At 37.9% G+C, this 23,298-nt stretch overlaps 1 protein-coding gene across 2 annotated transcripts in view; it reads left to right on the forward strand.

Moving 5' to 3' along the window:
• The first annotated feature begins 12,186 nt into the window (after positions 1–12,186).
• The window catches only part of LOC120534343 (ovochymase-2-like), a 108,193-nt gene continuing 97,081 nt past the window's right edge, over positions 12,187–23,298 (forward strand). For both annotated transcript variants that reach the window (XM_039761867.1, XM_039761868.1), the window contains exons 1-7: positions 12,187–12,416; positions 13,119–13,163; positions 13,995–14,092; positions 14,176–14,273; positions 14,538–14,710; positions 19,809–19,904; positions 20,176–20,327. In XM_039761867.1, the coding sequence (XP_039617801.1) occupies positions 12,251–12,416; positions 13,119–13,163; positions 13,995–14,092; positions 14,176–14,273; positions 14,538–14,710; positions 19,809–19,904; positions 20,176–20,327 (828 nt within the window). In that variant the 5' untranslated portion in view covers positions 12,187–12,250. The remainder of the gene's footprint in view (positions 12,417–13,118; positions 13,164–13,994; positions 14,093–14,175; positions 14,274–14,537; positions 14,711–19,808; positions 19,905–20,175; positions 20,328–23,298) is intronic.

Below are 23,298 nucleotides of genomic sequence, written 5' to 3' on the forward strand. Positions count from 1 at the left end.
ATAAATGGAGGAGGGTTGGCATCATGAAAGGTAAAAAACAGCAACTCCATACAAAAATGGGAATAGTTACAGAAGGAAACTATAAACCCAAGATTATTACAATAATTCATTCTCAACCAAAAGAATTATTGTGTGTCTGGAAAAAGCAGAGTCAGACATACCAAGCAGATTCATCTCACATTTAACGAGACACAGGAGGTTGTTTGCTTTTCAGAAGTTTTGAGAGTTCTACAGACAATGTTGACACAGTGATAATAAGACCATTCTCAACATTCTTCTGGTTCCTTTGCTTCATTTTAATTGATGTCAAAGCTGAGAAATTCACTTCACACAAGCAGGTAGATCCAATAGAGATGTGTATGTTTGCTCAGCTCAGTGTTTTCCCTTTTCCACATTGCATCAGACATGTGCCTTAAATGTCTCATCTTTAGGGGCCTCATGCATAACGCCGTGTGTAGAATTCACACTAAAATATGGCGTAAGGTTAAAAGAGGAAATGTGCGTACGCACAAAAAAATCCAGATGGATAAATCTGTGTGTTCGCCAACTGCCACGTTCTTCCTCTACATAAATCCCAGTCAGCGTGAAAAGTAACGGACATGCACGCGCCTGCTGCCCCACCCCAACTCCTCCCAGAATTACGCCTCTTTGGATATGCAAATCAATATAAATAGCCCTTAAGCTGAGTATTCTGTGAAAAGGCAATGGCAAATGCACATGGGAAAATAGAAGAATTTCAGCGAATACCAAGTGGAGGAAAGGAAAAACGTACTATTTGTTGGTTTAAAGAGTGGTATAAACAAAAAAAAAGGAAGTTGATCGAGTGACGTAGAGTGTCGGAGAAACTCGAAAGCTCAAGTTCACAAAGTCGCACAGTGCCCAAAATAAAAAAGAAGTTGTCAGATATCAAAGTCGCCCTGAAAAGGCAAGTCATAGCCCACCGTCTGAGTGTCATATGAAAACTTATTAGGGTACAGAGAAAAGAAAAAAAAATAGGGACACAGTGAGAAAAAAAGCTAGAAATGTCAACTTTAATCTCAAACTTTCCATTTTAATCACGTAGTTTATTTTGTCATTAACATAGATCATAAACTTCATCTTTAAATCATTTAATTTACTAGTTTCTCAAATCCCATCGTAACTAAAGTAGCACGTTAAATGCTTTGTTTTGTATGTGTTCTTCTATGTGCTCTATGTGTGTGAATCACTGTGTGCTTCTTAAATGGGCTTTCTCTTCAACTGGATGCAGAATCCATTAGATTTGTGATATTAGAGCTCTCTGAATAATTTAAATGCTGAGATGTATACTTGATATCATTTTCATGATGATAGGAGTTAAAGCATGTTATTAAACATGGGAACACTGTGGCGCAGTGATTGTTCCTGCCTCCCACAAGATGCTTGCTGTGCTGTGTGCGACCTTCGATGAAATAATTTATTGCAGTAGTACGGTCTCTTTCAAACATACTAATCTCCAATTCCTGTCTTTCCTTTTCTTTCTTTAAGTACCCAATCACCACACAATCAGATCAGTAATAGACGTTAAGCCATCTGTAAGCTTAGAACACTGATTCTTCCAAATTTTTAAGGAACATTGAAATATCTGCGTAGTACATGTTTAATTATCCATCCATCTATCCTTCCAGCGTCGAGCCGGCACCAGCAAGAATACAACACGAGGCAGGAACAATCCCTGAAGTAGCTAGCGCTGCGCCACCGTGTCCTTGCATGTTTAATTATTAACAATATAGATTAGTTAAATGAAGTTAACATTTTATCTGTATAGTATAATAAACATATTTTGCTGCATTTCATCATAAAAATGAATGTAAATACGCGCTTTATAAAGTGGCTCAGGTTGTGCAATATTATAACTATCGCAAGTTTACAGCGAGGTAAATTGTACTAATAAGTACAAACAGTTCTACAAGGAGCATTTGATGGACTAATTGAGTGCATTTATAGTTCTTGGGATGAAACTGTTTCTGAAATGCAATGTCCCTACAGGAAAGGCTCTGAAGCGTTTGCTGTATGAGAGCAGTTCAATAGACAGCATGGCTGAGGAAGTGTATGCTTGATGCGGTATACCGATAATTCTCTTTCTAATCAGTTGCTGTAGAGCTGTAATTCCCCATTCAGATACAGTGATATAAATACTCAGAGTGGTGTATTGAGAGCAATATGGAAAGACAGGATCTGCTGTGGCAACCCCTAACGGGAGCACCTAAAAGAAGCAAAAGAAGAAGGTGCAGTGAGAGTAACAACGCTAAACCAGCTATGGTATTTGGAATAGTTTGGCCATTTCGTAGACCATTACATTGTTACAGGTTAATTACAATCAGATGCCTTAAACTAATAAACAATATGCAGTTAATTTCAGTGTATTTATAAAGCAGCATCAGGGATGTGCATCTAAAAAAGAAAGGGAGATCACATTGGAACAAAAGCACTGCTTTGACGCTGGGTGCCGGCACTTTGCAAAACCGAGCAGAGAACTTGCGTATGCCAGGGTATGAGTTAGCATGAAAATGTGTGTGGCTTTATGGCAAGTTTAGGTTTTATACATCGCGATTTGAGCGTGGAAACTGGCTTATGCAACATTTTTGTGTGTATGCACCATTTATATAGGCCCCAGGTAATGCTCCAAGGACACAGCCGTCTCATATTCCTGCAGTCTGAGTGCAAGGCTTTTACTACATGCTCATTTACTACATGCTCATTTAAAAACTTTTCTTTTTAAATGTACAAATGTAGTTAGTTATGCCTCAAAATCAGTGTCAGTTGATTTTTTCAACTAAAAAATGCAAACTGACCTGTTTGTTCCAGTTTATCCACTACAAGGCCAGCATTATTATTAAGGGCCATGTAATCCAATGACGGATGGTATTTTTGATAGCGGTTTTTAGTGCATTGGAGGATTTTTTTTTTTTTTAATCACAATGTGCCTTTCCACTACAGACACTTATTTTACGGAACCAGTAACTTTTTAGAAATTTAGAAACCCCTGTAGTATTCCCACAGTAGGGACTCCTGTCATTTGTTTTTCCTGGCATTTTTGATGCTCAACCAGGAGCTATTGTAGGTTAGGCTCGGATGATGAATTGTACCGAGTGGTTTTCCACAAGCACTGGTGCAATCTGACAAATCGAGTTATCAGTGAAGATGTATCACAGCACTACACACTGCATCACACTTCATAGCCACCATCTTGGTGCGTCACACTATGCACCGTATTGAAGCAATAATCCCCACAGTGAAGTCACAATTGTTTCAAAGCAATAAGGTGCAGGGGTCTCCTGTGAATTTCCAAGCATGCTTCACTTTGCACAGCACATACTTTGCATAAAAGTTACAAGTCCTGTTGTATGGTGGCAAAGCAAAAACACAAAAGTGGCTCAGGGCCTACATTGTACAGGAACTCTTTGGTTCTTAAAACAGTTTGAGGTGAGAAAACACCTATAATCTCCACTAGAATTAAGGCTTCAGGGAAAATGGGTTCCTCTGTGACAGAATTTGGCTTCTGTGACTTAGCCACATGCATCTTTACCATTACTTGTGGCTATCTCAAACGGGTTTTCGCTTGACTTGAATTGTAATAATTTTTGTTGGAAAAATGCTTCCAAACAACCAACGTGCAAGGGCTGATTGATGCGCATTTGCCATCATAGATGGACTGCTGACACTTTACCACAAATAAAAGACTGCGGGTCTGTATCAGTACTTGAAAATCCATATAAAAGAGAATTATCTTGAAACATGCAAGGATTAGTACTGCTCACATTCTAATTATTGGTTGATACACCTATATTTGTATTTGGTGTGGTAACTATTTACTCATTAGCACTAAATGTTTTCTCTCTAGCTTTGTTGCTTTTCTCAGTAACAGGAAATGTTACAGCTGAAAGACCCAGAGGAAACTAAATGTGGTGCATGCCATGCAATGCAGGAATATGAATAGTGTAAAAAAATATGGTAGAAATCAACAATTCATTGATTTCATTGAACTATGCATTATATACCTTTATTTTGTGCCAAATAATTATACCAAAAGTGAAACAAATTAGATGTTATTATAGAAGTATCAGAATGTAGTATTATGGGTGGATGGACATATGATATTGAAGATATGAATTGTAATGCGAGTTAGGAATACTTGTAGGTTCCAGAAGAAGATGGAAAAAATTAAAACAAAAAAAAAAGAGAAAGGGCAGAGAGAAGAGTGGAGAAAGAAAGAAACTAGTACTTAGATGAAGTGTGCCTGAATTGCTACCTATATATTTGTGCTCTATTAGTTTAATATAGTTTTTTTTAGGTCTTTGAATACATTGGACCCTTCTACATAGGACTCTGGAGTACTTCCAGTGCCACAGTATTGCATGCCAAAAGCACTTCTGGGCTACACAGAAACTGCATGAAGCACTCCTTTGCAGTGTCCCCTGGTGGCACCCAAGGACCCTGACAAGGTTTCCCTCTTGCACTACAATTCCCTAGTAATGCTGTGGGTGTCCAAGTTGGGAACAAGCCAGGGGAATATTGCCACCTTTCATGATGGTGGAGAAATTTCTCATAATATCCATCCTGCCCCAGTCCATCCATTACTCACTCATCCCAACTGGGATAGGAATTGTGGATCTTCCTAGCTGGGTTGTGCCTTCACTCCTGTGTACCTTGTATTACCCAGTGTGGCGGACTGCAGGGACGCCCCTTTGGCACTGGATCCAGGGGAGCAGCGATAGGATGCACATTATGTCCCATGGAACAAATGGTGACAGCCCCCCTGGGTTGCATCAGGGCCACAATTGCGTTACCCTGGAGCCCATCCCTTTTGGGCTCCGTGGCCACCGCCAGGGGGACCTGCACGGCTTCCTGAGCCCGTGTGGGTGGTTCTTCCACCACAGCTGGAAGTGCAGCCAGAAATCCATCAAACACCTGGAGCACTTCTGGGTGGACATTAAAGGGAGCCAGTTTCGTGTGCTTTTGGGACTGTGTTGTGTCTGTGGGTACACGGAAGGCATAACACACAGACAAAGAAAAATAAATCTTTTTGTTTAGTTTTCACATGCCTCCGTTGTCATTCTGTGTCGGGTCAGGTGCCAGCCCACTCACTCCAGCACTTACAACAGACACAACACTTTCTTGACTAAAGCAGTGTTAAAAATAAGAGGCAAAGAGCAATAATGCCCCGAGATTAAAAAGGTTTGCCCCTCAAGGGTAGTGGTAACAAGAACCACCAAAAGCACATACATTAGTAGTAGTTATGTAATATTATTGCGACTGTCATGCAAAAACATTGTGATTCCATCCAATATTACACATTTTAACTGCTTCTGCTTCTCCGGTCTTTGCATGCTGACTCTGTAAATACTCTTGTTGTTAAAAGGGACCATTATATTATTTAAATGGCTATGGACTATTAAATAGGTCAGTCGACTAATCACCATGAATGTTACATTGCCTCAAAATAAAAATGCCTGCTAAAAAATACCGCAAAATATATTGCAAAGCATGATGAATATTCCTCATAGTAGTTAGAGTGCACCTGCCAATTTCATATAGGGCAGTGAAAACATAAGTACCACCAGCACAAATCAGCTAAGCATCATATATGTACATACTCTGAGCAATGGCGAATCTTGCTGATGGTTTATGAATGGGTAATTTCAGAAAAAATTACGATGGACAATATTACCTAAATCATTAGTTTAAATATTTTAGAAAACCAGGTTGGAAACACATTAGTGGTTGTCAGTGCCAACTACGTGTGACACAGTAAGTGCCTGTCAAGTGATCTTCAAGGTGACAGTCACCGTTCAGAGCTAAATGACATTTAAATTGTTTAGACATGTCAGTCCTTTGTATATGATTTTTTTTATATATAATAGACAGGTGTTGGATATTTGCAATACAAAATAAACATAGGTCCACAAAGAACAGGTCTAAAACTGTGAAGAAAACCTGCCGATGGCGACCATGCAGTATCATTCACTTCACTGTGCATGGGTACATGCAAAAGATTCACAATGAAGGAATATGATTACTGAACAAAAAAAGTACGAACTTTATTACTGAATGAAAAGGAAACTGAATGGATGCCTTTCTCACTGCTTTTTATACCCAGACACATACTCTCATTTCTCACTATTCCATTTCATGATAATTCTTTTCATCAGATGTACAGTTAATGAACGCTGCTATGCTACTAGAGGTTAATGAGCATGCTGCACCATATACTACAGCAGGGCTCCTCAGTTTCAGTCCTGGGATGCAGTAGTGGCTTCAGGTATTTCTTTCTACATAGTTTCTTAATTTAAAAGACAATTATTGCTCATGCATCACTGTTGGGAATCTTATCAAGTGAATTAACTAAAATGAAGCCCAACCTTTATCTCCTTCTTTTAGTCTTAAAATAGACGCATTCACGGTTTCTTATGGTCTTGTTTTCTTGACCAGATGTCAATTAACAATGACGTAATTATTAAAAAGGAACCAGTCAAATCTGTGGTTCTCTGATTTAGTCCTGAGGAGCCCCTGTGTCTGCAGAAGTTTGTCCCAACCAACTTCTGTTGTTAATAGACTTAATTAAGCAAACAGTTATTCCCACTTTCTAAGTTTTGATGTTGGCTCCATAATTACAAACCTGGATTTGCCAAAGTTACACTGGAGTATGGTAATTATTTCTATACATTACTGGTGAGAATTTTTGATTTTCAGATCTTTCATTATCACCATCATAACTTTCATTTTAATTTTCCTGGTATTCTGGGACCTAATTTTTTTTAATGGTGCATATGCACAAAAGGGTGTGTTTGCCACAGAGTCGGAAAAAGCACACTTCACGGGAGAATTTGTGCATCTCTACAGAACCTTTAACCTATGCGTACACACATTTTGGAGACAGGCTTCAGAAACAAAAAAAAAAAAAAAATATCAACTCTCCACACAAAAGGATCAAAGTAATGAAAACCATCACCTATAATATTGTAGTAATTTGTGCCACTGATGTATATAAAACGTTTTCACTGATTGCTTCAATATACTGTATTGCTTGTTACTTATGTTTTGCCATTTTACTAGATTTTCTCTTTTTACTTAGAAGACTGTGTTGCTTTAATATACAGTACAGGCCAAAAGTTTGGACACACCTCCTCATTCAATGTGTTTTCTTTATTTTCATGACCATTTACATTGGTAGATTCTCACTGAAGGCAAAAAAAACTATAAATGAACACATGTGGAGTTATGTACTTAAAAAAGGTGAAATAACTGAAAGCATGTTTTATATTCTAGTTTCTTCAAAATAGCCACCCTTTGTTCTGATTACTGCTTTGCACACTCTTGGCATTCTCCTGATGAGCTTCAACAGGTAGTCACCTGAAATGGTTTTCACTTCACAGGTGTGCCTTATCAGAGTTATTAGGGGAATTTCTTGCTTTATCAATGGGGTTGGGACCAGCAGTTGTGTTGTGCAGAAGTCAGGTTAGTTGGACGATCATTTATTTTTCAACAGGACAATGACCCCAAACACACCTCCAGGCTGTGTAAGGGGCTATTTGACCAAGAAGAAGAGTGATGGAGTGCTGCGGCAGATGACCTGGCCTCCACAGTCACCGGACCTGAACCCAATCGAGATGGTTTGGGTTGAGCTGGACCGCAGAGTGAAGGCAAAGGGGCCAACAAGTGCTAAACACCTCTGGAAACTCCTTCAAGACTGTTGGAAAACCATTTCAGGTGACTCCCTGTTGAACCTCATCGAGAGAATGCCAAGAGTGTGCAAAGCAGTAATCAGAGCAAAGGGTGGCTATTTTGAAGAAACTAGAATATAAAACATGCTTTCAGTTATTTCACCTTTTTTTGTTAAGTACATAACTCCACATGTGTTCATTTATAGTTTTTTTGCCTTCAGTGAGAATCTACCAAAGTAAATGGTCATGAAAATAAAGAAAACACATTGAATGAGGAGATGTGTCCAAACTTTTGGCCTATACTGTAGGTAGTGACATCTTCAACATCTTTTAGAACTCTGGGATGGCCAATGCAATATTCTACGCTGTGGTATGCTGGGATGGTAAAATCACTACAAAAGATGCAGACTGAAAGAGAGAGTTAAAACAAAAAAACTGAGTGCCATTATGAACAATGCTACACATCCTCTTTCTAACACACTAACATGGAGGACTTTCAGCCCATCAAATCATTCAATAGAAGTGTGCCAAGAAATGACACTGGTGGGTCCTTTACACCAACAATAATACTTCTGCATAATGCCTCACTGTGACTGGAACAGGCAAGTGGGATGATTTCTTTATTTTTAATTTTCTTGCTTTATAGTCATTCTAGAGTGTGTTCAGACCAAAGTGTGTGTGTGTGTGTATTTATGTACTTACTTACCTACCTATTTATGCATTTACTTATTTAAAGAGCTTCTGTAAAAAGCCAAAAGTTTGCCCTGGGGACAAACAAAGTCATATCTATCTAAAAGGAGACCCTAGCAAAACAAATACGAAAACCATCATCTGGATGAGATCTTGGGACATGTCAGCTAGAAGCTAATGAAACAGGCTTGCAGGACCAAGGAATCTCTTTTTTTTATGAAATATTTTGTTGCGGACAACAAAGCCAAGATATAGCCTTAGCCAGGTGTTCTAGAGCAGGCATGTCAAACTCATTACTATTGGTGGGCCGCTTCAAATGACATACGTGCATCAGCAGGCCGCACTGTAACAAATACTATTATACTATTATACAAAGTTACTGTAGCTTTCTTTCCAATACTGAAAACTTTAAAAAAATGTAACACTTAAAGTATAAAGTTTAAAGAAAAGCTATTTATTTTCATACAAGCTCAATACAACAGTGTACAATTAGAGTCTTAGTCTCTTAGCTAGGTCCTTATATTATTATGTTATATTCATTATATTATATAGGAGTCTTACAGTATGAGATCTATTTATTTTGTCCCGACACTTTGCATCTCTTGTTAGTGACCAGTTTGTCAATATCAGGCTTGAAATCTTGTGCAGCTACAACTTTTATGAGGGATGAAAGGTGCTCGACAGGAAGCTTTCATTAACGAAAACAGTTTCTCACAAAGGTAAGTGCTTCCGAACATAGACACTACTCTCGATGCCAACTTACGGATCTGCACATACGAGGAAAGCAGGTAAGCATACAAGCCTGGCACACCAACTTTGTTGTATTTTGCCATCAGAATAGAATCTGACTGCAGTTCAATCAATTCCATTTGGATATTCTCAGATGCATTCTCAGCGTTGTAAGAGAACAGCGCAAAGTCATGTTTGTGTGAAATGAAATCACGAAAACGCTCACTGAATTCATTGTTCAGTAATTCAAGTTGGAAAATAAATCCTAGCAGATGACGGAATGCCATGGGAAAACGTGCCTTTGTCAATAGGCAGAAGTAAGAAAAGTCAATAAGTAACGCCAAAGATGCAGAACGATTCAATTACAAACGATAGTAATCATTTTGTACAAGTTCAGTGCTAACTAGAATCTGTCGTGCTGATTTCTGTTGAGGGTCGCATGCAGCCCCTGGGGCTGCGTGTTTGACATGCCTGGTCTAGAGTACAGCGAACACGCTGGCATCTTATTTCTTGAATTATTGTCCATTAGGGAATGGATTGATTCCACTCCTTTAAATGTAGTATACTTCTGACTTCCTAGACTACATATCAGTAAAAATGATGACAGCAACTATATAAAGCCTTCTAAAATTTATTATACAAAAACCTTCAGCATTTAATCATGTTAGCAGACATATGTAGGAGTATGTGCTGTTATGGTCTGTACATGTAAAGCATGTTGCTACACTCCTAAATTTCTCTTCCTTGTACCACGCCACACTAATATTACCCCTACAATTATAACAGCATTACAACAGTGGTTCTTAAATTTGTTAGTGTGGCTACCAAATGTGGCTGCAGGTTTTTGTTCCAACCAGTTTTACAAACAGGGAGTAATTTTACTATGCATTGATCAAATTTAATTATTTGGTCTTTTTTTCTTCTTTTGCTATACTCCACTCATAAAATTCACAGAAGCTTTAAAAGTTTAAACTTCTTTGACTGTTTTTATTTTAATTTGCCTGTTTTTTATAAAGTTTACTTGCATAAAAGTATCCATAAAAGGACAATTAACAGTGAGCAAAGTACAAATCCATAGCAATAACACTAAATGTTAAAAAAAGATGCATCTATTTCAGCGTAAGACCCATTATCATGCTTATTATTAAATAATGAATTAAATAACAAAACATGACAAAGTAAAATGAAAATCATTATGATGATAAAATTCCAAAGGAAAAAAAGTAAACATGAGGTTAACCAATGTAACACGTATAAATGCTTGGCAGATTCTAATAAACTGCTTAGTTTTGTAATTTCTATGTGAACCCCAAAACAGAAAAACTCTGAAATGACAGCTAGCTTAGTTGGGCTACGAGTGCAGTTAAAGACAGAAGTTGTTTGGAACAAAAAGCTACAGCCTGCAATGGGCTCTCCATGACAGAGTTTGAGAACTACTATATTTGAAAGAATTTTGACAAAAACAGGCCATTCACACCAACAAAGCTCACCAGTCATTCACATATTTTCTCTAAAACAACATCATTGACTTTTAAAGATCCATCCTTGTGTCTATAACATTACTTTGTAATTTATTACATGCATTTCCTGTATCTTAATTTGTCAGAATTTTCATACAGTTTATGTTTCATGCCTAGTAACCACACTCATCCCAAAACCGTGCACTTCTCAACTTTTCTCTACAAATAGCAGCTACACTCTTAAAAATAAAGGTGCCAGAGTGGCTCTTCAGAGCAATGTCATAGAGGAACCATTTTTGGTTCCAAAAAGACCCATTTATGTTAAAGTTCCAGAAGGAAACCTTATTTTGATCTGTAACATGCTTAATGAACCGTGACTAGACAATAACAGATTTGTGAAATACCAGTGGCTCATTATTTTAAAAGGACTCTTGCTGCACACAATATAACAGGCAGCATACAGTTTTCTTAATCAGTTACAGTCCTACTAGGTAGCCTACAATAAAATCAAACATTTCAGGTTGTTTCTAAACAGTAGAAAGTTTTCAATGCACAAAGAACCAACTTCATATGCATACGGACACTTCCCAGAATGAAATTGTTGTACGAGGAACCACACAACCCAGTAAAGAACTATGTTGTGCCATTAAAGAACCAGTATTTTAAGAGTGTACATGGGCTGTACGGTTTCCGATATGGTCATATAGGGTTAACCATTTCTGAGAACATGGTAACTTACAAATCCTTCTACATAAATTCTGTCATTCTTCAAACAGGTATTTATCATTTTTGTAACAGCTGCTACTTTATCATTTTCAAAAGCACACTTTTTTTAATTGCTACAAGAGTTATTGTAGTGCCAGACCCTAACCTAGTCATTACATGTAGTAAGCTCCATTAAAATCCTTTCTAACATCACCCCAATAAACCTTTTATGTGGGTTTCAAATGGTAAGGAGAAAGCATTTAAACAAACCATCTCAACACCATGCAAGTTGTCAATATCATTTTCAATTGTAACCAACAGACCTATAGGGTGGTAAGTTTACCTGGATACAAACATCTACCAGTTTTCTAACTCGCTTATATAAACTGCTTAAGAGTTTAGGTAATAGAGAGAGGAATGGTTAAAAGTCGCACTTCGAAGATAAAATAAAAAGCAAATTTATCCCCAAGTACATACATCCATGGAGATGTTTCGAGTCATATCTAAATCAACTTTACTTTTGCTTTTAGTTGTTATAAAAATGAAACCAATTAGCATTTGGAAATGTCAGTGCGCAATGTATCACCGGCTTTTCCTTCAATGTATATTTCGCTTTTTTAATTCGCAGCACCTAAAGCTCTTTCAACTTCATCTGCATTGCCACCCATATTTATTCTACAACAACAATAATAATAATCACATAACTACGGCGGAAAACGTAAGTTAATGCAACAATATTGAACTTTGGGGGGGAAAAAAAAGACACCGACCATGAAAACACCGTCATTCCGAATGTTTTCAGTCCTGGACTTGAACGACATTTGAACTTGAATTACAAAGCGCGCGTCCTAATTAGCTCGCACGGCACAGGTGTTGAAATTGAGGGCGCGTGCGCAGAAGGTAACAAGCGGGTTGCGCATGCCTAGGTGCATGAATGTCTTAGTTGGTGCCAGAGCTTGTTATTAGTTTCTTGAATTAGTTTTTATGTTTGCTTCATTCGTTTGTTTTCCTCCCATACTCTGTTATGTGCTGAATGATATTTATAGTATATTCGTATTAGGTGATCATCAGGACGACCTTTTAATTATGGGAGTACGGCTGGAAATGCTGCTATTCGCAAGCATTTTTATTTGTGCTTTTCTAAATTTAGGTGGGTAACAACTCAAGTTCTTCCACGTAAAACCTTCATTCCGCTGTTATTGTGGTGATTGATAGCTTAAATATTTTGGCCTAGTGAGAAATAACTAATAAACTCAGAGCCATGGTGTGTATTAAATAAGCTTATGCTTTTCCGCATTTAGTTGAAGTGTAAATGCCGCCGCCGAGCTTTATAACAGAATAAATCCTTAGTCCCGAGGGATACGAATGTTGCGTGGTGCTCACGCATCGTTTATGAAGAATGTTTGCGCTGTTAGTCATCGGTGAATATCTTTTTCTGTTCGTGATTGTGAGTTTATTGAAACCTAAGTGTATTTGTGTCCACGTTAGGGTTTCGCAGTCCAGCCTACAGCCAGATTTACCAACGCACATTAATAAAGTTGTAAAATGTGTTGAAATGTTATTTTTTTTACCCTTTCTCAATCTATACATTACTTTATGACGAGGCTACCCAACGTCTCTACTGTTACTGATTTTTTTTTTATCTCCTTCACACAACATTCACGTAAATGTTTTATTGAATCAAATTCCATACATCTCCTGCAAATACCTTAAACATTATGAAAACTAATTGTTTCCCCAAAAGTCTAAAAAGTATAAAACTGTTTATATTGCAGTTTAATGCAGCTATATTCACTATGTAAGCGTGACATTTTGATGTATTTATTGATTGTTTGATTTATTTGTTTTTTAGATCGTGTTTCCACTGGCCCGTCCGAGAGATCTAGTAAACCGATGGGTGAGTCACTCGTAGGCCATGTAGAAGTATATGGCTCTTTTTGTTTGTTTGTTTTCCTTGGCCCAATGATATATCTGTAGCATTTTATTTAAAATTGGATTTGGTAATTAGTTCTTTCTTTTAGTGTTCAATATTTGTTCTGTACATTTGTTATCATTTGATATCTGTAGCCTTTAATAAAAATTTTGTTCATTGCTTGCAGGATGGGTTATGGCTTCTTGCAATGCTTAACTGAAGTAGTTTGAAAATGATTATAAGAAGCTGTTCACAAAATATTTTTTTCATGCTATTGTTTTTGCTGGAAGAGCATAAAGTGGAGGTCTGTGTTTTTCATATATAGTTGCACGCTACAAGGTCCTTGTGGGATGGGAACCAGTAATCTAGAGGGCACATTTACTGACTGCTACTGGATCATGTGGGTATTGTGGTGATGCACTGGGTACCTCTGTCTGATTCAAAGTTCTTTTAAAACCTGTGCCTGGTCATTATTTGTGTATGTTTGCATGCCAACCAACCCTACACTTGTGAGGGTACTACATTCCATATCTCGTATATAAACTGGCTATGTTGATTGAGACTTTCAAATGTACAAGAGTACATAAGTGGACCCTGCATTGGCCTGGAAGCCTGACCAAGGTGGCTTCCTGCTTTTTACAGAATGCAGCTGCTATAGCCTCCTGTACCCCCCTACACTTTCTTGGATTAAGCAAGTTTAAGAGCAGTTTATTATGGAAACCTATTGCTTCCTTTTCCCAAATTAAATCTGCATGTATAAAGAAAAGTTGTTTTTTTTTTTTTTTTGTCTCCCCACCCCTCCAAATGTGCACACAGTCCAGAAATGTGGACGAAGAGAATCAACTCCTTTTGCGGAGTCATTTTCAAGGATAGTGGGAGGGGAACCTTGCACTTCAGAGTTTGCTCCCTGGCAGGCAAGTAGCCCAATGAAGATCTGAGTATCTTTGTGCAAGAGTAGCCAGTGTGTCAGTAATAACTGTGCTGTATTCTTTTTAAGGTTTCCCTTAAAAATAAAGGCTCTCATTTCTGTGGTGCAAGCATAATTAGTGAAGATTGGATAGTGACAGCCGCTCATTGCTGTGCAGTCTTTCCCAGGTGTGTGGCTTCCATATTTTTGGCTTTGGTAACTGAGCATGATAACAGGCTTATTTTGGGTCAGTCTAACAGGTTAATTTTATAATTTTTTTTTTTTTTATTAAACTAAAATGGTTAAATTTTTTTTTAGATCATTTCCTTAATCCTGAGCATTCTGAACAGCATTAATAGGTTACTTCTAGGTGGTTCTGCTTGAGTGTTTTGTGTGTATAAGCACAGCTCTTTTAATATGTGGTGTGTTTTTGTTTTTTTCTTTTTTTTTAGGTTACGTGTAACCAGCGTGACGGCCGTTGTGGGTAGTGATAATCTTCGTAAGGCAAGCTCTAACGAACAGATTCTGAAAATTGATATATATCGCATACATCCCCAGTTTGACTCCTCAAACCCTGTCAATTATGATATATGTGTAATTCGTGTCACTGAGAAAATAGTCTTTGGTAAGGGTCTTTAAACTCTAGTGCTGTAATGTTAAGTCATGTTAACATGCTATGATTTTAGCTGATCTTAACCACACAATGTAACCTGTGCACTTTTAGAACACCAAAAACAGCACTTAAGGTACATTTAAAAATACAAATATAAAAATTTTAATGATGGTACTTGATAAAAAGCATAAGATGTTACAAATACCTGCATAAAACTAGCTTTTCTGAGCCATTGAAGAAGTTACCCTCTTTTTAAGCTTAGCTGCTAAATTTTAGAATTGCATTTTGAAAATACTTGTTTAAAAGTGACCTGCTAACTGCATTAACTTGTTGAACTGTGTAAATACCAAGCAATTTTTAAATTGCACAAGTTGTTCAAAGGTGTGAGAGAGAAAAAAATGATTTAATTTAGCCATAAGTATTAAGGCGGAAAATTATACATATTGGAGAATTCTGGCAGTCTGGTGTTGGCAGCCAATATATAGGGTGGTCCTGATCTAATTATGCAATTTTCATTACGCTATAACTTAAGTTTATTACATAGAAAATCACCTGAAAAATCCTGGACCATCGAAGTGTGTACTGATACCATGAAGAATCGTCTTTGCACCGAACTGGAATCATCTTCGTGTAAATCAGTCATCTAGACGATCTGGACCACCCTGTACGTAAAGTGGGTATTAAGAGGCTTCCCCTTTGAAGTAATTAGCTTGTTGCTCTGGGGAGCTCTAAAAATCCAATTCCTTTTTAAGATGAATGCTGCAAGACACTTGCTGTTTCAACTATTGAGTTACTGAAAGTTGCTTAGTACTTTTTATAGAGCATCGGGCTGGCCAGAGCACTTCTGCTGGGAATTTGCAGCAAGTACGGGTTGGGTATCCCTTATTCAAAATGCTAAAATCAAACTTTTTGAGTACCGTCATGTCTGACTGTCCATCCATTATCCAACCCACTATATCCTAATTACAGAGTCACTTGGGGTCTGCTGGAGCCAATCCCAGCCACCACAGGGGGCACACACACCCTCACACCAAGCACACACTAAGGACAATTTAGGATCGCCAATGCACCTAACCTGCATGTCTTTGTACTGTGGGAGGAAACCGGAGCACCCAGAAGAAACTCGCGCAGACACAGGGAGAACATGCAAACTCCACGCGGGGAGGACCCGGGAACTGAACCAAGGTCTCCTAACTGCGAGGCAGCAGTGCTACCACTTTTCCACCATGTCATCATGTCACTAGTGGAAAATTCTTCATTAGCGGTCTGTTTTATAAAACTTTGCTTGGATTTGAGTGTGAAAAACGTGTATCACAAAAAGCGTGAAAATGCATATACGAAAACTCTGTGCACACATTTCTGTGCAATTTACCTTTATAAATATCAATCCTATCTGTTGAAAGTGTTCCCCATGAGAGACTAAGCCTTGAGCACCACTAATGAAAGACTGTCGACAAGCTTTGTCCCCTGTGAAGAGACATAACTGCATGGCATTTTGAAAGTGGGCCTTGGTGGCAGTGCTTAAAGGGAGCATCTAATGTAGTGCCTCTCTGCTGCATTCTGAGGGTTAACAATGTCTTTCCTCACAGTTAACTCAATCTGCTTTTTTCTTGCTGCGTGCCCATATTGCAATGGGAGTTTAACAAATTGGTCCGATTACCAGAAGAAACCTGGACACTGCTGCAAATTGCATTTTTATGTTGACAAAAACATTTGTTTTATGTATGTGAACCCACACCGTATGAAAGCTGAATGTATCTCCTTAGTCTTTTGGTTAATGGCTTCCAGCATGGCAGGCATGACATGCTGGCCAACATCTGAGAAGTGACAACAAGTCACTGATAAAACAAGTTCAGTGCAAATAAAAGGAGTGTTTGCAGTCTTAAAATGGAAATAGCCTTACAGTATATCATTTTCATCACTTGAGATATTTGTATAAATGACATGTCCATGCGTATTATAATGGGACTTTGCTATGATTATCATGCATGCAGTGTCCTAGCACTGAGACTGGATAAAGAAGTTAATGGCACAAGATTGCTATAGAAATGACTGCCAACAGGAGCAAAGGGTGAGGTGTAAGCTGCTGAACCAATAAGCGCAGAGATACCAGACTTGGCTGGATAGGGTGGAGAGAGCATGTGTGGTGAATGGAATGCAACGAGCATGGCAGTGTGGCCGGGTAACGATTGAGAGTCTGTTTTAGTTCACTGTGTATAGCACCTTTTCCAACAAACAGCCAATGCAGTTCTATGACTATGCTCCCCACAGCCAGAACTGTATATAGCTCAGTTTACTCTTTCTTTGAATCAATTCAGTTCTTCAACCTCCTTGCCTCCCTAGCTTTGAACCTCCCACTCTAATAAACTAGGTCTTCCTTTCCTTTTGTTGACCCATGATGTCCCTACAATAGTAACAGCTTGATGATATGAATTATATGTGCGAGTTGTGGTTTGACTGCACTTCTATGCTTGATCAAGGATGTCCCCATAATTCATAACTTACATGAAAATATTTAAAAATCTGAAATACTTTCAGGCATTTAGGATTAGCAATATTTCTTGTACTAAAGTCTTGGACTAGCAGTATCCTAAAAAGAACCTGCAGCTACAACAGAGCATAGTTTACTTTTGGCTTTAACTCCCTAAAAAGGGAACATACGTTCATTATATTAACACATGAGATTGATTACTGTTTTACTTGTATAGATAAGCAGCATTTTGCTTGCTTGTCGTACAAAAACAACCAAGCAAATTTTTAATTTTGCATGTAGGAATGTTCATGAAATTGTGCTTGAATATCTCATATATATATTTATCTTCTGGTTTGTCCTGCTTCCTCTTCAAAACCGGTCCCCCCCACACGCAGCCCACTCTGCATTTCTCGCTTCCTATTCCTCTTCTTCCAAACCCTTCCCCATGCTGCTTTTCTCGATTCCTAGTCCTCCTTCGGACTACCATGTTCCCCGCTCCTCTCTCACCTCATTGGTGTCACATCACTGCCCTATATCTAGCCTGACCGTGTGACCTTTCACTTCGGCCATGTGTGCGCCTGGGAGTCTTTTCCGTAGCCTGCTACAGGAAGGTACTCTCTCGACCATTGGCATTGGTTTCACTCCTTGCTATTTTAGTTATACTGCGATGGTTGTTTCCTAAGCCTTTGTTATAAAATGAACGACAATATCTTCTCTGTCGATGAGTTTTTGTATAACGTCCTCTCTATTCCGGGATCCGGCAACTGCCTGTTCTTATCAGTGGGTTATTTCTTGACACAAACTGTTGACAAAGGCAATGCACTCTCACTACGACATAGGGCAGTAGATTTCGTTGCATCACATTGGGACAGATTTGTAGATGTTCTTCCTGTTGTTCTTTCCAACGCAAGTGGAGTTATCACAACAAGTCATGAGTACTATCAATACATGGCAACATCTGGAGTTTATGGTGGTGAAGCTGAAATTCAAGCTCTTTCCGAGATTCTCCATGCTATCCTTGTCATTTACTTCAAACACGACCCCAACATCCCGCCTTGCATTAAGTTTGCAAAGATTTGCCTTAATCTACAACAACCAGTTTTAAGACACGGTCAGTTGTACGTGGCTTTTTCTAGGGTTAGATCTTTCAACTCCTTATCCGTCTTCTCCAGCAAAACACCTATTCTCAACTGCGTCTTTCAAGAAGTATTTCTTTCTTGATTTCTGAATTCCTTTCTCACCGTTTTCCGTTCCTATTCTTAACACCGCCGTATGTTACGACGGGCATTGGCTAGTTACACTTAATTGAACAGTTTATAGACGTTCAAAGTTTCATCCCCAATGAGGAAACAAAATTCACTAGTTTTAGCCCATCTTGCATGCCCTATCAATGATTCAGCCATTCACAAGCCATTCAGTTTATTAATGTGGGATTAAACCTCTAATTTGTAAAAACCACGCTAAACCAAGAAATACAAAATAGTGTTCGTGGTTCCAACCCAGCAAGGAGTTACTACAGTTATGGAATATAATTTATACAAAATGGTAAATTCTTAACACCGAGATCAGATAAATTGATAGGTCTCAGAGAGATAGTAAAGATGATGGATGGGACACTCACATTTCAGGCAGCAATAACCAATGGGTCAGCGTCTAAAAATACATAAATATTTGCTTCCTTATTTAAACCATTATACAAATATACCTGGTCAACTCCAGGTACTTTGGCTAGCTTTTTTAAAACCAAAAAAGTCTTTTGTCACTATGACACGGTTTCTCTGTATTGCTAGAGACCATGTAGTTCTTTGGTAGACTTCAGCTACAGAACCTGGACCACAAAGAAAAGTGACAGAGCATCATGCCTGTATTCTGATTATACCAATTTTTGTTGGCACAATTAAAACTTTTTCTGTCCTGCTGTGTACCAAAGGGCCAAATTCAGCATTGTTTAAATCGGTGGTTCCCAAATGCGATCCTGGGGACCCACTGTGGCTGCAGATTTTTGCTACAACCAACTTTTGTTTTTCTTTGGACTCTTAGCCTAATGAAGTGAGTCATTATTTCCCAGTTAATGTGTTTTGAAGTCAATGTAGAAATTACAAACTAAGTTTGTTAGATGTTTATTAAAATGTAATAAGCAGTTATATGGGGAATATGTAGCTTTATCAGTATTTTCAAGCTAATTTTCATTCTGCTTTTCCAGGTGTTCTGGTTATTTGATTATTTACTAATTAGAAAGTTTGACACTGAAGTTTTTGCTGCTTTCATCATCCCGGTGTCTGCTGTGCTGGTTAATTGGTGCTATTAGGGTTAAATGAAGGGAGAAAACTACACAGGAAAAGGGGAAAATAGAAAAATGACCAAAGAGTTAAGCATTTAGCTTTAGAAAAAAAAAACATTTCTAAATGCCTTATAAATATAAAAACGATACTGTTGTTTTTCTGAATGCAAAATAACGAAAAGTTAAAAAGACCATCTAATTAATTGAGATCAGTTTTTGATTATTATCAATTGTGAATCTGGTTGGAACAAAAACCTGCAGCCACAGGGGGTCCCCAGGATCGAGTTTGGAAACCACTGCTTTAAATTATTGGAGTACTTCCCAAGAGCTAAACAAACTGTAGTATTTCTCTGCAGGGTCAAGTGTTCAGCCAATCTGTCTTCCAAGTCCTGATACCAACTTTCAACCTGGAACACTCTGTACGGTTAGTGGTTGGGGAAAGACCAGTGAAGGTGAGTCTCATCCTGAAGTACTTCCTGACTTCTTTAGCACTATACTAATCTTTAAAGCTGTATACTTCTGTTCTGAGTTATTTGGGATATCTGTGGTACTCGGATTTTGGTGCCTTAAGGTATCTCTGTAGTTCACTCAGTAGTGCAGGAAACCTGTAATGAAGAGCAAGCAAGTTGTAATTAAATAACTTCAATCCAGTGTTCCCTTTTTGTCAAGCTGCTGTAGGTCTGTAGCTTTAGAGTTTTTAATTTATTTATTTTAATTCCATAGGTGGAACTGTTTCACAGACACTTCAACGTGTTCATCTGCCCCTTTTACCAACTGCAGAATGTAATTTAGTGTTGATAAATGCTGGTGTTGGAGAAATTGATGTCACCATGTTGTGTGCTGGCTTCCCAGAAGGTGGCCGTGATGCTTGTCAGGTAAGACTAAGGCTTTTCAAACCATGAAGAACTTATTTACTCTTTACCCTGCTTATGCTGAAAAATAAAATTTTATCGACTCAGGTTGAGGACTTGGCCTTCCATTGTACGTCCCCAGCATTCAGCATCTGTTCACTGTCGCATTGCTTTCATTCCAAAGCTAGTAACGTTGATTAAACCTGTAACCCTAAACGATGGTATTAATATGTCGATTTACTATCGTAAGGCAGGAATTAGTTTGTTTATATTTATTGTTCTTTTTAGAAACAATTTAATAATACATGATTCAGGATTCGATAGTTAAGGACACACCATACTAAATATGAATGTGGTTGCTCTAACATCTAATATAGTAAAGGCTATCATTCAAAATTTTTGAAATTACTTTTTACAATATTTCTGGAACCTTGTTCAATAAAAGGGGAAGTTCCATTAATGACATTAATTTGTTACAAAGTGAGTGATCAACAGGCATGAAAGTGAAGGTGTAAACTTTCGAGTTCTCAATAAAAAAAAAAAAAAAACACTTAAAGTTGTTTGTATTGAACAATGTTTGAAATGACCCAGGTTGTACAGGAACCTTTAATACTCCATTGTCTCTCTTGAATTGTTTTCTTAATTTTGTTTTACACAGCAATTAAAAATATTGATAAGTTTCAAGTGGAGTAATTCAACTTTCAAACATTTTCCTGGTTTTTCATTTTAATGCATAATTGTTCTCCTTTGGATATTTACATTCCTGTTGGCTGTGTTTTGAAGTAGATCTGGTCCTTATTATTCTTCTGGATTTGTTTATATAGTCAAGACAGGTATAATGTAGTGAAGTGTAACTGTTTAAACAGGATAGAAGACTGGGACTAAACTTATTAATATGTACTTGTCCAGAAAGTGAGGCAAATCTCTTAAATTGCTTCGTAGATATTGTATCTTTTTATATATGTATATAATATACAGTATACTGTATAAAGAAACTAGCTGTATAAGCCTGTGTTGTAAAAAGCCCAGGCTCCTAGAAACTATTGAAATCCTCGAGAAAAAAATTGAAATGCAGAGTTGGCGGTTTAGTTTTACGGGTATGCTCACCCCCTTGTCTAACAGCAGTTAAGCGAGTTTGTCTCGTGTCTTTCATCAGCAGTTTCACTGTCTTTCAACTTCATGCTGTCTCTTAACTTGGGGCTGCCTTTCTGGCTCTTTGAGCTTCAAGCTGTAGCCTTGCACTTCAGGGCTGGGCAGACAGACACACACTTCCTCACGTAGATGTTTTATATACAAGATGTTAACATTTGCATTATTAAAAGTTGTACCCTCAGTGCCTTCCTTCCTTAGACTGTTTTGTTTATTTTGGAACTGAACTAACACATTGATGTTAAGAAAAAAATTGCAATAATTACAAATCTGCTTTTTTGAGTTTTTTTTTTTTATTATTATTAAATCCTTTAATTGCTGTGTACAATTTCTTGTATTAGGAATTTGTCACAAACCCCAACTTGTAAATTTATATTAGGTCATCGGTCATACTTGCCTGCTAAGGATTCGTCTCTTCCTGTATTGTGTTCTGTCGTCTTTGACCACCGAGTCTGTATCATTGTTTCTGTTTTCTGATTTGTTGCAATGCCTGAATCCTACAAACTGCTCCTGGACAGTGTCCCTTCTCTACTTAAGGGTGTTTTTCATTCTGTTGGACCAAGTACCATTGCGTTAATAAATGCTAGCTTGATTTCTGGTTGTGTTCCTGCTGCCTTGAAACATGCTGCGCTGCAATCACTTATTTAAAAAAAAAAAAAACCTGATACTGTGAATCTTACAATTCTTATATCCCTCCTTGAACAGTATATCGGCATCTAAGGTTATGACCCTAAGTGGTTTAAATTTTATCTAAGCAGTAGTAGGTTTTTCTGTTCACTTCGGTGAGTTCTCATCCTCTTTTAGCTCCTCTTACTTGCTGGGTTCCATGCTTCTCTTTTTGTTATACATGTTAGCAATTCAGCCTAAAGGTAACAAGTAAGGCTTCTCCTTTCATTGCTGCGCTGATGATGCTCAAATCTATTTGCTACTAAAATCGAAGCAGAGCGAGACAATAAGATCCACCATGTTTGCTTGAATGATATTAAACCCTGGATGGCAATGCATTTTCTTAAATGATGATAAAACTGAGATTGTGGTGTCCCAAAGTTCATAAACTTTGAGTGTGGCTGATGTTGCTCTTCAACCCCTTGCCATACATAATAAAGCTTCATTTAGGAACCTAGGTGTGATCTTTTGACAGCTCATTCAAACTCAACACTAGTGACCATATGCTAAAAGTAAACAATAGAAATAAACATAACACAAATATCCACAACAAGTTCTAGAAGGTGCCAAAAATGGGAAAACCACAATCGGATATAATCCACCCTCCTCAAATGCTACAGTGAAAGAGTACTAAAGCTGAGACATACCTTGTTAAAATTGAAGGGGGCTTCAAGGAAAACACACAGCACATTCTATACCACAAAATGGTCATTTGGAAACCTGGACACAACATTAACTACAGACATAAACAAAAATAGTTAATAATATGAAATGGTCATACCATCAACATGAATATCCATGACTCTGAAATTTTCATCTGACTTGGGTGGGCCCTAATACAATGAATAAAAAAATTTATCAAAGAAAAACATTAGTGATATGCAGAAAACTGTTGGCAATGACTTTTAAACAAAAACAATGGAAATGGCCTAAAGTGACACGGCCATTGTTGCATCTGTAGATGGTAAAACCTGTCCAACAATGGAAAATGCAGGGTTAGCTCAACTGTTTAAAACTGTATTTTAAAAAGTTCTGATTTAGAAATCTAACAATCGCTTGTTTGCATGTAAAGTAGCCTAGTGTCATTTGCACATGTACATACTAGTTGCATAATTACCTGCTTACTTTACAATGTGGGGTTCATGGCTCTGTAGGTGAGGCAGCAGGATGCTATACAGTA

Source organism: Polypterus senegalus, chromosome 8, assembly GCF_016835505.1.
Source record: "Polypterus senegalus isolate Bchr_013 chromosome 8, ASM1683550v1, whole genome shotgun sequence".
NCBI classification, from domain to species: Eukaryota; Metazoa; Chordata; class Cladistia; order Polypteriformes; family Polypteridae; genus Polypterus; species Polypterus senegalus.